We start from the raw sequence: 17,506 nt of genomic DNA, 5'->3' as shown, positions 1-17,506 counted from the left end.
GCCGTAATACAAATCCACTGAAGTATTCAGTAATCAAAAACTAACTCAATGGAATATTTGGGTCAAACGGACTGGCAATATTTGTTTGATTTTTTAACAAAGCGTAAAAAATAAAAAAGGAAAGCATAATCAGAAACTAGTTTAAAGTCTCATCTGCATTCAATTAAACAGCAGCTATGGAGAGAGACGAGTTTGTTCTGACCCTCGTCAGATGAGGGAACTTCTGACTACACAAAAAGGGACAAAAAAGGTTAAAGCAATATCAAAGTTTTATTCTTAAAATGTAGTATAGAGAGGAACAGTAGTACAATTCAGACAGAAAAAAGGAGAATGTAGTTCCATCTTTGAAAACCTTTGATAAAAACGTAAAAAGAGTAACCTGAATTTGCTCTGTGTTCGGAGGGCACTGAGGCGCGGCCCAAGTTTTGCATCACTGTTAAAGTTCGAGAGAAATTGAAAAATACAACCTTTTGCAACAGCGTAAAAAAATACAGCTGGGGAAAAAAAACCTCTGCTTTAAATCTGTAGTGTTTTTGCTTTGTTTTCTGTGTTTTTTTGTTGTCCATATAACAAATACAGCATAAAATCTAAAATGATACATCATAGTTTTGAGTTTCATTCATTACAGTAAAATCAGTAGGATGGTATAGTATCAAAAGAACAAACAAGACAACAGGAAGGTGAAATGAGCAAGCACACAGCGTGAACAGAGAGCGAAAGAGGAAGGGTAAAGTTCACGGAAATAAACCACCCGGCCAACAGGTCTGGAGTTGACCGACAATGTGATTGATTAAGTAAATCCACTGGTTAAATAATATATTCTTCATATATATATTTATATATTCATCTCATATAATCTCCACGTATATAGATATATATATATCTCTGTCCATAACATAACCCCTCCCACAGTGATTTGAAGGTAAAAGTGACGGGAAGAGGATGAATATTTGTAGGATTTAAAATATATCTTCTTCCACTGAGAGTAAAGGGAGGTTACACATCTTCTGCATCATTAGCACTTCAGTATAAACTGTATATTCCACTGCATATGAACAGATACTGCTGTTCCAAGGTTTTAACCCGCAAACAATCCGTGTTTCTTTAGAAAATATGTGCTTGATGAAAGAACAAAAGGAGAAAGGAAACATCTGTGTAAAAGAACAAAATTAAACGAAAATATGTATCCAGGGTAAAGTGAATGATTTTGTAGCATAAAAACATTTTAAAAATCTCAACAATTACAGACACAAGCAAGGATTTTCTACACTAAGCAAGTTGTCACCTGGCATTTCTCATACATTATAGCTCAACAATAATTAAAACAACAATTTTGGTTGGACAAATAGAAATTAACAGTCTTGATTGCATTTTGGAGTCAATATATAATATTAAATAACAAAAAACAAAAAATGTCTAATAAAAAAAAAGTTGTGCATTGGAAGAAAGCCACAACAGTTTATATAGTTCCATTCAGACCCGCTTTTGGGGAAACGAAGAACATAAAAAAAAATGATTTTCATGAACACAAAAGGTAAGTGCATGTCTATGAGGCGCCATAGAGCTTCACTTTTGGTGGAACAAAGTATTTCTACCCGGCAGACCTAAAGAAATAAAAACATACCGACATCAAATCAAACCGTGACATTTTGTTTAACTTTTACACATGAAAACTGGAGTTCTGTCAGACGGTAAAATCACACATCATGACTTTCTGCTTTCTTCTCACAATGGTCAAGTGATATTCAAAAAAGTAAATAGTAAATATATATATATATATATATATATAAACTGTATTTACTTTATAACTCAGTACCAAATATAAACAAACGTATACAGGTATTGATGTCCACTTAGGTCCTCTCTCAATTACAAGTACTGCCGGTAGTTCTACAAAATGGTGTGTGTGGGCATTCAATAAAATAAAAAGCTTAAAAACAATGGCAAAGCATACCTGATAGTCGCCGTAGCACAACAGTGTTCTATAGTTTAAGCTGATTACATATGTATAACTGAGTCAGTTTAAGCCTTATGATTATAAACATCATATATAGCCTTTAGGTCCAGTATTCTGCGACAAAGCATTACAGCACCAAACGTTTCGTCATTTGGCAAAATTCAAGCTTTAAGTGAAAGTCAAATGCTTTTGTTTATAATAAAGTGTTACTGTGACGCTGTGATTTGTATAAAGCTAGCAATAACATTTCCCCTTGTACTTTCGCTTTTTTTAAATTCATATTATTTCCCGCTTAACAAAGAAAAAAAACCTCCTCACCTCATCTTTTTTCTCAGCGTATTCAGTAGTTTTTGCTTCCTGCTAAATCTTGGTGTGCGGTCTGTTTGGCACAATATCACAGCGCTCTTAAATTAATCATAAATATGGCTGTGATACATTAGAGTCGCAAAACAGATTTTTTTGGTTCCAAGATTTGTACAGGGAAAGAAAAAAAAAGGAAATTTAAAGAATAATATAATATTTAGCGCATCTAAGATCTACAGAGCAAGGTAAAAATCTTCCTGTGGACAATAATGCTCTTCTTCTGTGTACTTCTACAAGCACAAAGCAATATATACGTTCAGATTGTGCAGAAAGCAACAGCCATTACTGTGCCTCTGCTCGCAGACAATAAACACAATAAAAAAAATTAGCAATAAGACCATAACAACATCTCTTCATAAATTAAATAATTAACATCGTTTTTTTTACTTCTTTTGTTTTTTAGATGATTGGCCTACCCCCCCCCAACTCAAAAACTACATCATCACCCTGCCCAACTCCCCCCACCCCGAAAAACAGGAAATAAAATACATCACCAAAAACCTGATTTATCATATTATTCGTGGATAAACTCGTTCTTTCGTGGGCTCTGGGCCCAGAGTTGGACACATTTAACAATAATAAAATCTGTACATCTTGGAGTTCCCACTACGAAAGCCTTTTCTTTTAATCCATCTCTTTGTCATATACTTGCACAATTAAGTAACCTCAAGGTTTGATAGCACTTTGGAGTTGATTGTTTACCAGCTAGTTTTTGTGTACATATATATTAAACATCAACTTTTTTGTTTTGTTTCTCAAGCTTGTTAAAATTCTTTGTCCTCTTTCGGGGCAGCACCAGCGTTGCCCTCACCCCAGTTTGATTGGTCGTTGTTGGCAGGCTCCTCCCCATCCAGGTCGTCTCCCTCCTCGCCCTCGAAGTCTTCGTCGCGGGGAAACTCCATGCCCTCCATGCCCTCCTGAGTTGCCTGGTGCGAATCAGCGCAGTCCGCACACACACCGTAGCGCCGCGAGCCGTGACGGATACCGACGCTGGCTGCAAGCATGAAGATCTTCTTGCACACCATGCACTTGTACTTTTTGTCCTTCTTGTGCACCTGTCAGAGGCAGAGAAGGAGAGTCAGGTTGCTATTCCCTTTTTAAGTCTTATGGTCAAACGTCTTTGCTCTCATGCTGAAAACAAAATGCAAAGCTACCACAAACTGAGAGTTAGCTTAGCATTAGAGTGGAGACAAAATTTAACAAATGTGGTGTGTATCAGTGAATTTGGGATGTACTGGCATTGTTACATTCAGTTAGGCTGGCCGTTCCCCTTTGTCTCCAGTCTTTGTGTGAAGCTAAGCTAATCAGCAACTAGTGGTAGCTTCAGGGCTGCATGGTGGTTAGCACGGTCGCCTCATAGCAAGAAGGTCCTGGGTTTTTAACCACCCAGTGGCCTTTCTATGTAGAGTTTCCATGTTCTCCCCGTGTCCCACCCCCCCAAAATAAACAAAACATTAAATACTTGAGAAAATGTTTTCCACCGATACCAGACCTCAGAAAATGCATGTGCGTTATGTGGATGTAGCTGGAGACACATGCATCAAAATAGATTTCATAGCCACACATTTCTACTTTGGGAAATACTGTGTTGCACTCACTCCCTCCAGCAAACAGGCTCGCCAACATCAACCCTGAGACGAGGTGCGAAGGCCCGTTCATTTATTCAGATCTCCTTTGGCTACTATACTGCAACAGGAGCTACTCTTTGCAGGGGTTAGGCGGGCGCAAAATGGCGGATGCCCATCATGTAGGGGCTGCAAGAGAGGAATGGATCCTGTGTGGACTCACCAGGGAATGTCTCTTTACGTGCTCACGGCGGGTGAACAGTTTGCCACAGATGTCGCAGCTGAAGGAACGCACGCCCGAATGGATGATCAGGTGCCTCTTGAGCGTGCGGCGGTGCTTGGCGATGTAGTTACAGTGCGGGCACTTGAGCTTATTGAGGGCTAGGTGTGAGGACTCGCCTGGAATAAGACAGGAAAAACAAAAAACATGCGTGTGTAATGACTTAGTAACTGGTTTTAATATAATGTAGAACAACAGTTTTAAAATAAGTTACATCTCTGTATTAATATGACTGAACTGGAAGAACAAACTGCACAAGACATTGATCATCCACGGCTACACTTTCATCGATAGATCCTGTAATCAGAGAGCCGTGCATCAGCAACCAATATCCTGCTTATCAAGTTAACCAAGTCACAGTTATTCTGTTGACTACTGCATCCTAAGACGCCACAAACATAGTCACAAAAAACCTTAAGTGACAGAGTGTATATTACTGTGGAAGCTACGTAAACCTCACCATGGAGCCACTGTTGCTAAGTAACTGGTCCCCGTTTCTGATGGGGTCTACAGGTCTACCAGGGATTCATCTGGCAGAAAATATGAGGCTTCAACTTGTTATATTATATTGTTAAAGTGCATTGAATTTTTGACGTCAACTTCTAACTTCAAATACAATACACAATGTAGACACATATGCTATGTATTGCTATTTATTTTTTGTGCAATTCATGATATTTCAGAAATTAATCAAGCGGTTCTTTCACACCAGCTTTGTCTTCCTTAACCCTCCCTTCATGCTAAAAGGACAGCTGGGCTTCTAAACAAATATGCAATGTATTGATTTTGAAAAGACTCCAAAGAGAGCGGCTGGTCTTCAGTGGTGAGTGAGTGGGAACATGGCCGAGCCTTTTCTCTGCGCCAGGCTGCACACAACAGAGGCGTTGTTGCAGCAGGTTGCTAAGGGGAGTAGTAGGGAGGAAGGGTTGATGAAAAGCAGGTCACCTGTGTATTTCCCCCTCTGTGTGTGTGTGTGTGTGTGTGTGTGTAACACAATGTTAACAGGCTTTTCACTTTCATTACTTGGTATTGCAAATACAGAGCAGATCAAATATTTGTGAGCTGCGCTGGTTTCAAATGTAATATCTATTTTAAAAGGGTTTTTTAAAGTATAATTTTATAGTTTTAGATACACCAGTGAAGACTTTTCTGATCCTATGTGCCCATCATGCAGTTGTTTTCACCCACAACTCCACGCCTCACTTAACGCCAGTTCAATTTCACACACAAGATCATTTTCTTTATTTCACAAAGCGGTTTTACCGCTATAAACAATTAGGTCTACATGTTGCCAGGTGTGAGAAGCTACCCTGTTGCCTTTGTGCGATGAATTGTGGCAGAGTAGTTTTCCTCAATGGCACACTTTCTATGCAGAGTTTGTTTTCATTTTCACGCCTTGAAGGCTTGCGTGTCGTAGACAAACGTCGACTTCTGATACACCTGTGCTCTCTCACACCCAAATAAAGCACATTTGGGGTTTTGGCCAATATGAACACTATGGACTTTAACCACTCTTTTTCAGTGTTTTGTAGACTGACTGATAAGATTTAAGAAGGTTTGTACCACAGTGACATGCTGGCCAACCACAAAACCTTGAATAGAAACCTGCCGTTTGTCTGGCGTCATATTTAAGGAGAGTTCTGACTGGACTGCCCACACTCATTTAAGTTTTTTATTTTCATTTTGCGGTAGTCTAGAGGGCGCGGCGTCTTACCATTCTCCCAGGACTCCCCTTGTGGTAAATCCTGGATGATGCTATACTGGAACTGATTGGCCAGCTCTGGGAAAGGTGGAGGGGGGGGGGGGGGGGCGGGGGAGGAGAGAAGCGAGAGGGAGAAAGAGATGAGAGGTGGTTTAGAGCCTGGGAGGGGGGTGCACACCTCACAACGCCCTGTGTACACAACTAACCACCCCCCACATGAGACAATGAAGTTTCAGTTAACAACACACACACACACACACACACACACACACACCCTACTATATGTAAAGCAGTAAGTTCCCCAGCCAGGGAACCAACCTGTAGTGTAACCGGCTCCAGCCAGGGAGGGGGGGCGGGGTAATTAGCGTAGAGCCCTCACCCCGGCTCAGCTTACACTCAGTTTTTGCAAGCACTTGTGTGGGAGCACCTGTGTGTGTCCGGTTCCCCCAGCATCAGCGTTTTGAGGCCATAAAAGACACGCCCCAGAGTGTGTGTGTGTATGGCCATTCTTACTGGGTCAATATTTGGAATAGTGAGGACAGCCCCAGTGCATTAGAGTGGATTAGGGAGGGAAGGGACTGCCCATGGCGGCTTTGCACCTCGAAGGGATTGTAGAGGTTATTGTGTGTGGGTGTGCGTTCGCCTCAGCAGAGACTAGTGTGTATGCATATGACCTTCTCTGCGCGTCAGTGTGCAGCACGCACCCTTCAAAACAATCCAATGGTGCAGTTTGGAGAAGACGCAAGAATTTATTGGCCACGAGTGTTGACTGGACTCGGCGAGAGCAGACAGCAAAAACAAAGTACTTATATAATTGAAATCTTCCCCCCCTTTAAACTGTCATTTTCCCCACAACGAGCACCCTGCCACCCGGCAAACTGTCCACCACCAACTGCCTCACAGTTTTTCCAGCAATTGGTAGGCGTGGTCCTGTAGATTTGACTAAGAAAAACGCTAACACATATTTCAAAGTGCCGACAGCAGATAGAAAACCGTTATTTGGGTTACTATGCTCCCATCCTTGAAGCATGACAGCACAGATCAAACTAAAGCAAAATGAAAGCCAAACGAGTGACATCACTGTGGGAAACTGGGACAGCTCAAATTGGTGGATGACTGCTCACAGGCTCAGACATAAAGAAATATGCAAGGCAGCTATGACTACTTGTGCAAGAGGGCAGTGTAGTTGCAGAGCGTCTCACAACCAGGAGTTTGATTTCTATGCCCCTTCCACTCCAGAAGTGTGCAGAACAATAAACCATCTCTCAGACTGTCTCTCTGTGACTGTGTGGTTTCAGAATAATCTAATAACCCTCAGCAGACAATCTCTAATTCTAAACATTCTCCTTTTGTGACATGGAGCAATATTTTGTGACGGGGTAACTGGCATTTTAGGCATCATGTGATACACATATCCAAAGAGTCATAACAAATGAGCTGTATGCAACACTCGTGAAGCCTGGACAGCAGAGAGAGAACAAACGGACAAAAAAAACACAATAAACCACGGACATTTAACCTACAGATGACTGAAAAGAACTACGTCAATAGAAGAGTTTGCCGATGTCTTCAGATTTAAAACATGCAAAGGACTGAAACAGAAAAAAGAAATGGGAAAATACTATTCTTATGAGAAGTGATGGCTTAATACAGTACAAGTATGAAGTTAAAAAAAACGCACAGAAATGAATGCAACTTTGCCAATTTATGAAATATATCTGCTTGCCACTTAATTATTTGTGGCTAAAAAGAAATTGATAATCTGAATACCGCGTTGCCTTTTCTTCCTCAAACTTGGGGGGGACATCACTTCTCACACATTTTAAACAACAGTAAGGGCTCACAGATCTATAAATAAACTGCTACGACTGTACCCTAAGAGTGAACGAATGGATTGTTGAGCGCAGGGTGAACGCTTTCCTTCAAACCTTTTACAGAGACTTACGGCCTACCTCAAGGCTTCACCACATTTTTATTTGGAAACGTAGTATACATTAAGTAGAGTTATGGAGCTAAAGAACACAGATCCATCATGAGGGGAAGAAAGGAGGGTTGCACACATGCAGATAAACTAACTGAGCGTCTCTCAAGGCTATTACAACACGCTGGATCCCTTTGTGCACATTAAAATGAGCTGTTGGAGGACCTTGAGGCACTAAGAGCATTCAAGTGCATTTTGGGAGGCCTGGGGGTAGAAATGTTTCACCCCCCTGCTTTCTTCATTTTCCTGCATTAGAGACGACTTCTTACACAACTTGCGCACACAAGATGAAGTTCCGTCACACACACACACTATGCCTCGGGACCCTCCCCCATCCATCCACACCACTCTACTTAACGTGTGATATCATTAGGGTTACATGGAGTGCCCCGCTTAATGGGGCCAACCGAAGCAGATAGCTTGAGCTGAGCGGAGAGATTACCAAGAGCGCTTCACAGAGTGAGGGTGGGATGGATGCAGCGAGGGATGGATTACAGAGCAGAAAAGTGCAAGGTATCAAACAGGAAGGAGAAAGGGAGAAGATGAAAGCGAGCAAAAGTTTTTAGCAAGCCAGATTTGAAGATTCATTGGTGGAAAGTGCACTTGTGTTTTTTTGCCAACCACAGCGTTTACTTCTGTGATACCGAGGTGAACCATTGAGGTGCTTCAGCATCATTGGACACAATAATGTCTCGTTTGAGAAATGAGTAGTGATGGGCCAAGTTTTAAAGAATCTCAATCAAAGAACAAAAACTCAAGTGATGCAGTTTGAGCATTTACCCAATAACAAAATGAACTTTTAACATCCACTTTTTTTCCCAGCGCACCACGCTACTCCATTGGCCACCGTCGCCCACATTGTTTTACTCCACTGCAACGAGCCAGTTGCTAAGACACAGGCTCAGATACGCATTCAGATGATGAAGAATCTCTTTTCTTCTGATCAATATGACCAGCAAAAGAAAACCACCTTTCACAGGACGTGTATGTAACGTCTCCGCCATCAATGGCGATGTACGTCTGCCCCGGGAATTCACCACCGTTTGCGTCCTTTAACCAACTGGTTGAGACAATTTTAACTGGCATACTTAAAACAGTATTTGGCTCGAACGGAAACAAGCTAACGCTTACTTTTACACCTTTAAATCACTGTAAGCCATTACACAATCATTTTCAAAAGGTGTAATTCAGGAATTGATCCACTGATCTGCTAAATAATAGAGGCTGGAAGACCACAGAAAGAGGATCAAATACTGAAGCCATGTGACCCATCAGGGTTATCCTCTCTAGCCCCACTAACCTCCTGGTGGGTAACTTGTTATACAATGCATGCTGTGGAGACATTGTTCAAATCTACAGAATTTTATCTTAAATAATTGTAAATAGTGATATGTTTTGTTTTCAAAATAGTCTGTAACAATCTCACACACATTTATTTTACAAAAAGAACAAAAAAAAAAAAGTATCAAACTAATTACATTGAATGAACAATTCTTTTTTGGGCTATTTTAGTCAAGTCTCCATTTGATAGCCAAGCACATTTAAAGCAAGCACCGGCACCGGGGTCCTTCTCAACTACGTCACGCCACTGCTGAATGCTCATCGCCGCTGCATTAAATGCAATGTACAGGCCGCAATTAGCATGTCTGAACAGAGCTTTCCGTATATTATGTAAAAGAGTGATTCACATTCAAGTGATTGTAAGTCACATGAACTTCTCCACCTTAGAGCGGGAGCTTCTTCCTTTTATGCAGTGTGACTAATAGGAATAAGAATTTCATACTCGTATAATGAAAAAAAAGGGCTGAGGAGTGTGACGTTTGTTGAAGTTAAAATGTGTGTCCTACCGGCATTTTCGGAGAGGGAGGAGAAGTCCTCTCTGGGGTAGGAGGCAGAGGGCTGGAGGAACATCCCGTCAAACCCCTCCTCGGGCTCCGGTGGAAAGTTGTACACGAAGCGCCGCGTGGTGGTCTGCTTTTTCCTTCGCCCACTTCCCGCCGCGGCATCCGGCGCTTCTCGCTTTATCGCCGCGGGGGCTGCGGCGGCGCCGCCTGTGGCCGGCTCGTTCCAGACGAACACCTGCACCTGGCCACTCGCCGGCCGCGTTTCATTGGTCTCTGCGGAATCTGACGAGTTGTCGTTGTGGTGGGTCCAGTTCCCGGAGGCACAGCCCTCACCACGAACCATTGTCACCTCGATGTCACTTGTCTCGTCCTTCACCCGAGCACCTTCGTCTTCCTCATCCATCACGTCCTTGCCTTGATTGTTGTTGCTGGCCTTGATTGACAGCTTCGATAGGATGGTGGTGGCCCAGAAGTTGCTCGGCTTTCGGTCCAGCCCTCTGTGTCCCTCTTTGGACACCGTCTGCCTCTTGTTGTAGTCCACCACCACGGAGTCGGGGGCCTCCTGCTTGATGCTGATATTCAGGGCGTCCTTTATGAATGCCCTACACGAATGTACAACCTCGGTCATCTGGAGGTAACTGGCGACGGACATCACCTCAATGGCGTTTTGGCTTGTGAGCAGCAGGCTCCCGGAGTAGAGGAAGTCGAGGATAACCGAGAAGCCCTGCACAGCAGCGACATCCAGGTGCGTGACGGTGGCCTGGTCCTGCGCATCGCCTTTGGTCAGACAGTAGAGGGTTTTGAAGTAGCGGCTGCCCGCCACCAGGATGTTCTTGTGCGCGCGGAACACCTGGCCCGAGACGACTATGTTGACGTCGCAGAGGATGCCATTTTTGCGTTGCTTGTCCAGCTCCTGGAGAAGCTGGCAACAGTAAGAGTTTTCATGGGGCTTGCTGCGGTAGTCTTCCTCTGAGCAGTTAGTGGAGGGGCTGCCGTTGTCCGAGGGCCTCATTGTCTCCTTTTGCACAAAAGAGAAGGAGAGAGAAAAATATTAGATAACTATTTTAAAGTACGCAAACTAAAACAAAAATATATGTTCCTGCCCTGTAACCCTGTGAATAAATAGCACAACACCCTCAGGGCACACTGCAGGCAAGTGGCGCAACAGCCCTTGGGGGGGAAACAGGTTTGACAGGCTTCTGTTGAGGAAGAGTTGGAAATGAGGCGCAATAAGGCGCATTAAGTATTACTCTTACGCAAGGAGGTATTAACTAACCCTATTCAATTGCTTCTCTCACATTCAATTTAAACTCCACGGCCCAACACAAAAAACTGAAACATCAGGACTAACTAATGGGTATATGGATTTTCAGTCAATATAATGTTTAATAATCCCAGAAACACCTTTCACTCAAACAACAAAATATCTTGTGGCTTTGCATCAACCTGTGGTGAAAACTTTAACTTTTTTTTATCCAATTGAATTGCATTTGAATTTAAACTGTACTACAAAAAAAGACAACACAATGCCATTTGTTCAGGTATCAGAGCAAATACAGAGGAATTTGTTTCATTTTCCAGGAGCATAATCTTAGGACTCCATTTGCAATAACTCAAGAGAACGTGCTGGTTTTGGAAAACCTCAGTCAATGATTAATGAATTCAATATCCAATTTGGTTAAGGTTAACACCCCAAAGCTAGATTAGAAGACATGTTTGCTAGAAATAAACATTGTGTACATACTCCGCTTCAGTACAATAAGATTATCCCTTCCTCAAAATGTGAAGTCTGTATGTTAAATGAGGCATAATTAAACCCCGAAGACGGTCCACGAATGTCCACAGCGTGGTTGTCGAATGGGAGGGGAACTGGCAGACGCACAGAACAACCCTGTAACAGCCACCCTCCCCCTGACCAGGGCAACTGGCCAGCCTGGTACGGAGCAGAGAAGAGGGGAGTATTTACATGTGCATGCATACACTTACAAATGCACCCCACTGAAAAGGAACTGCACAAACGCCATGTGTGTTGACAACTCTATAATATATTTCTTGATTTGAAACATACACACACTTTGTCTCATTTTAGAATTGCACAGCAGATGTCCTAATCCAAAATAATTCACATCGCTCGAGCCCTGCATTTTTGCCCCCTCCCACCACCGCCTTTGCAGCGCACACATGCATGCACACACGCACACAATCACACAGAAAGCAAGCTGCCTACACGTACACACAGCTGGGGTTTCAGCTTGAGTAATTCAGATTAAATCCATTTCTCTGGAGGTCCCCACCCAGCATCCACCCCCACCCCTGCTCCCTCCACACTGCAGTGCTTGTCCAGAGCAGCCTGGCGATACAGGATAGTAAGGGGGGCTTATCGTCCTCTGCCACAGCTGGAGGGAAGAGATGAAGAGAGATGGGATGGAATCAGAGGCCAAATGTGCAAGAAATAAAGAGGCGACAGGGGGTATATTCTAAAAATAAAAAAAAAGGACAGAAAATAATCAGCAGGAGCAGATTATAAAGTAGAACCAGAGTTGATGGGAATATGTGTGAAAAGAAGATGAGACCGTGTTGGCAGTATAAAAGAAGAAAACAAAAGATATGAGAATTCTGGCACAAAGGAAAGAGATTGAGAGACAACAAGACCTTGAGCCTCAAGAAAAAGGCCGGATGCAAAAATGTGGAGCAGAGGGGGACGGTAAAGCCGGCGCAGCAGAGAGGAGTTGGGTCACCCCACTTTAGCCTTCACAATGGCCCGTGTTCTCCCCGAGGCTCATTGTCCACTCACTGTAGGCCTTTGTGAAAGGTTTCGGCACTCACTCTCTTATTACACAGCAGCTCCCACTCGCAGGCATAGAAAAGGAGCCAGAGTGCGTGTGGGTGAGACGAAAAGGATGGAAAATTATTTCATGATATACACATCAAAGCCTCTGGAGGGGCATGCTCCTCATGTCGAGTACTGTGGTGGAATATATTGGTGTAGTGAAAGGCAGTCACAACAATAGGTGCTGGGTATTCTACCAAATGAGATTACATGCAGATTTTGCAGCTTTGCTTTTCATCATTGCGCTCATCTTTTGACAGGTAGTCAAAGTCCACACAAGCTTTAACTTGCCAGGCTGACCTGAAGATTAAGTAGCCACTGAGAGTTGAACAGAAAAAGAGAGCAACGGTGCTATAAATACTGCAAATAGGTGCTCTTTCCATTTTATTTGTAGTCTCATTTTATCATTTCGATCTGCCCTTCCAACCCCCAAACCCCATGAATCCCCACAGCTTTTATCCATTACACACATAGCTGGGCAATGGGCCAATGAGTTGAGAGTTGTGTGCATGTGCGTATTGGAGTCAGGTTAGGACAGCCTGGTACTGGATAAGTTGCACCATACCGGCCTCATCCCAGCAGCAGCAGCAACATCATCATCATCCTTTCTCCAGATGTGCCACGTGTGAGCTGGAAGCTTAGAGAACCAGCAGACCGACCCTGCACAGCAGATGCCGAAGGCAGAAACCAGCCTGAGCCAAGAGAGAATGTGGGGACAATATCAACCTCCCCCCAGTTGTGTCCAAGAGGGTGCTGGGAAAGAAAAATCCTTTAATCTCGATAGGACAAAATGTACGGTGAACAGCCAATAAGAAATGATTTGCTGGAGGATTAACCAAGAGGACAAACTAAGATGGCTATAAATTCAAGGTTATAGAAGCACTGCCAGCACTCCCACAAACTTTAACAGATCATGTGATACAACATTCCCCATGCAACATAATGACCCACTGGACACTTTTTGTTTACCCCTTTACACCCCCACCCAATACAGTCCCATGACCAGCCCAGCCCTTAGGCCATCTCCTTCAGTCCTTCCCTAACTTCCTACATCTACTGGAGTTTAACCCCCTCCCCAGATCGCCTGTACCGAGATGCAAGAACAATACTGCAGTGTGTGTTTGGCCCAAGGTGTGGGAGGGCTGCGCTGAGTGTCTCCCAGCCTCCTAACAATGCTCTGACAGAAAAGGCAGAGATAGGAGGGGGGGGGGGGGGGAGAAAACGCGGGGAGGGTCGAGCCACTGACAAATTCAACAAGAGGAATTTTCCCTGTGGCTCCTACCCCATTCCCCTGACCTGTAGCCCCCAATAAACATCCCCTCTATCTGGCAGACATCAGAACGCGATGGGTGGGTCCCATTTTCCACTCGGGGAGACTCACTCTAAACAAAACGCATGATTGTCTTAACTAAAATGAGGGGGTGAGAACTTGTATGGGTCCAGCTTATCTGGAAAACATTAGTTTGGCCTTCAAACCGAATGAGGCAACATGGCTTCATGAGCCTCATCCAGGAGCGGTGGAATATTAGGATATCTGGGGCGTTTGGTGGACAGGTGTCTACTACAGATGGAAATAAAAACATGATTTTTAAAAAAAGGTATAGACAAGTAAGTGGATGCGAGAGGAAGGGAGCTTAAGGAGAGGCTGGATGTGGAGTGGTACCATGCAATGTCCCTATATATACATATCAAATACTTAGGATAGGGTTTTGTTCTATGATATGTGGATTTGACACTTCCAATTTGAAGTCTCGACTCAATTATAGATACGTGATGTCATGTTTTCATCCAAGGAATCAGTGGTCTACTTTTGCCTCATCTTAACCTTTTACCAGTGAGCATGGGGACAAAGCACAAGACAGCATCTACCGAAGAAAGGACAACGGCCCCCTTCTCCAAGGAGACCCACATTTACCACAGCTGCCCTGCTATGCTTGGGCTAATCAAGTTAGGTTTAACGAATGCAGCAGAGGCCTGACTAACCCCAGGAATGGGTGAATAGAACAAGACATTGACTCATACCACCATAATTCATTTTTAATGTACTACTTCACAATACCACCTTACTTAACAAGCACTGCTACTTATTATTTCAACAGTACTGTATTTACACAATGATTTCGTTCATAGGCAGTCAGGCAAGGATCAAAACTGCAAAAAGTAAATCAATAAAAATCAGATTTAATTCATTTCCAATAATGTAGCACTGGGACTGTATTGTCCCAGCACTACATGAGGAAATGGATTGGATAACCTCCGTGTCTGGGGTCCTTGTTGCTAAGGAAAAGCCACACCAAGCCCCTAATCCCCCCCCCCCGCCCCCAGTACTGCCCTCCTTAGCAATTAGAGATGGGCACAAGTTAGTAGATCACTTTAAGTCATTCTGATTAGTGATTGCGTGGGCAAAGGAAGGAACTAAATGTAGTGGTTCAATCCTCTTCGCTCACCAATTAGAGTCAAATAGCACCCCGCTCTTAATTCCCCCGACAGCCCAGAGCATCACCAGGATAGGAGGTCTGATGTGGGAACGTGCAAGCAACAAAAGTAACAGTTAATTTGTTTTTTGAAAGATGACTGAGGGGAGAAATGCCCTTTGACACCAGATTGTTCAGGCAAATATGCAATCCCTGTTTTACGAGGTCTCTGAAGGAGTGGGGTAGACATGTTGCCTACACTGCAATAAAAATAATGAACCCATAAAGACCATATGCTCGTCAACAGACATGGTTCCAATATGGCTTGGTTGGTTTGAATTAAAAGGCAACCGATATACTTATACTGTCAATAACTTTACACCCAGCTCAAGCTTGGGGTTAAAATGTAGTCTAGATAGGTAATTTAGATAATGAGGGGAAATTTCCCAACATTTAATGTTGTATATAAGGGATGGCGGCTGGATGAAATATGCCCCAAAAGTACAACCCCATCAACCATTACTTCAGAAATATATGGATGACAGGGTCAGGTGATGCCCCATCATTCCATTTACTGACATCCATTTCACTAATTCATGCCTATTCATGTGGGCCAGGCAAGCTGTCAGCCTCCAGGCAACTTGATTTACTCTCCTCCTCTTGTCCAGCCCTGCAAGTGACACCATGTATGGATTTTGGGGGGGTCATCCTAGCACAATGTCTCTAATTTAGCTCCCCAAAAGGGAGGAGGAGGTGGAGGAGGAGGAAGAAGAAATGCGCCAGAGGTCACCCGGGACTGGAGCCAGGAACACCGCATGATGAGAGGCCAAGAGGAGGGGGAGGCGTAGGGGTGCGGTTCCCCAAAGGCTGCCAGGGTCAAGCCCTTGCCATTGTGTGACCTCTGGCCGGCTAGCAATCAAGACAGATGCGACAAAAGAGCTGGCTGTATTACATAGTTACGATTGTGTGCATCCGAAAATGTTATATTCAGGAACACTTCCCCTGCCCCTTGTTTTTAAATTACGGGTTTTGACAGTTCCATACAAGTTAAACGTCGTTTGTGACGTGCGATGAATATTAAATCGTGCAGGAGCAGCCTCCGGGGTGATAGTAATTAGCTAGCAGGTGTCATACTGGAGTATCGGTTTGTGCGAGTAACTTGACGGATACGTCGGCAGACACTCACTTTTGGGACGGCAACAGAAAGGGGAGAAATGTGTCAAAAGTGTTTCCCCCCTCTCGTTTTAGGCTGTTCAATGCCAGTTAGGCGACAGCATAGTCTTCAGGGGGCTTTCCAGGCCAGTCCGTGCCAATCTAACGCCACCTCCGGCTACAGCGAAGCTACGGAGCGGCTAAGCTAACGTTAGCTCAGGTTAGCAGGCTGATGGTAGCCTATCAGCCGGGAGAAGGGATTGCGAAGCTTAAGTAAAAGCCTATTTCCCCCCCCCTCCTTTGCTATGTTGGAGAAGTTGGGAAAAAACTGCCGTTTTTAGCAACAAACGAAACAGATCTAGACACTTCTGGTGAAGAATAGACGACAAGTATTTCAGGTTAAGTAGGTAACGAAGCAAAACCGTCACGGACTTGGAGCTAACGTTACCTGTTTGGTGGGGTCATTTCTCCCGTGCTCCGAAGACAGGTGATGTCTCAGCAGCAGGGCCCGCTTGTAGTTGCGACTGCCTTTGACAAGCTCGTCGCTGTTTTTAGTGGCAATGTTGTGACACCAAGAACAGGACATAAGTCCCGTCTCCTGGCAAAATTTGAGCCATGGGAATTCTTGCAACCACTTAGCATGGAATAACGAGTGTTTCAGAAGCAACGTCTGCGGTCTCATCTCCACCCCTGATTTCCTGGATCCCGAGTCGGCCCCGTTCGCCCCGCTTCCCGACTCCCGGCCGTCGGCGTCGTTGAGACCGTTTCCCTCCGTCGAGCTATTCCCCTCCCCGGACCCGTCCTCTCCTTCCACCGAGCCGATGCGATCGTCGCCGTCCCCCGCCGCGGAGCTGCCCTCTTCCGGGTCCTCTTCTTCCTCCTCCGCCTCGGGTTCCGTGCTATCGCTGACAGACCCCGCGCCCTCCACTCTCTTCTGCGATGATCCTTTCGCCCCCAGATCGCTGTCCTCGTCTTGATCCGGCCTGTTCCCGTTAAAATGTCGGTCTTGACAGGCCGGGGCCTCCCAGCTGTTACAGTTACCCCCACCGAAACCGCCGCGACCCGTTACCCCGGCTAATCCACCTCCTCGGAAAGCCAGCGACCTGCGGTTTCTCTCACCGGACATTTTTTTTTTTTAAATATATATTACAATCTTCACTTTCTCAACAGTATTCCACTCCGAACAAAAATCATGTATTTATAAAACGGTGTATTTTCCCGAAGAGATGGACCGTCGTCGTTGCTTTTCTCCGCTTTGGCCCTCCCGGTGAGAGTATGTAGGTTATGCGGAAATAAATAAAGGTTTTAAACGCATAATGAATTTCAGGGTTCTCGCTGCGTCCGCGCAGGCCCCGCAGAGGTCGAATGGCAACGACTTTCTTCCCCACAATGCACCTCGACCAGAGAAGGGGGGGCTG

At 44.4% G+C, this 17,506-nt stretch overlaps 1 protein-coding gene across 1 annotated transcript; it reads right to left on the bottom strand.

The window, feature by feature from the left end:
- Positions 1-251: 251 nt before the first annotated feature.
- Positions 252-17,476, bottom strand: zbtb10 (zinc finger and BTB domain containing 10). Its single transcript, XM_037474346.2, has 5 exons — positions 16,537-17,476; positions 9,696-10,710; positions 5,880-5,945; positions 4,109-4,284; positions 252-3,375 (listed from the first exon to the last, which is right to left on the bottom strand). The coding sequence occupies exons 1-5, from the start codon at positions 17,212-17,214 to the stop codon at positions 3,085-3,087; spliced, it is 2,226 nt and encodes a 741-aa protein (XP_037330243.2). The 5' UTR covers positions 17,215-17,476; the 3' UTR covers positions 252-3,084.
- Positions 17,477-17,506: the final 30 nt, after the last annotated feature.

The sequence above is a fragment of the Pungitius pungitius genome, chromosome 17, assembly GCF_949316345.1.
Source record: "Pungitius pungitius chromosome 17, fPunPun2.1, whole genome shotgun sequence".
Classification (NCBI taxonomy): Eukaryota; Metazoa; Chordata; class Actinopteri; order Perciformes; family Gasterosteidae; genus Pungitius; species Pungitius pungitius.
This window is presented reverse-complemented; position numbering and strand designations above follow the sequence as displayed.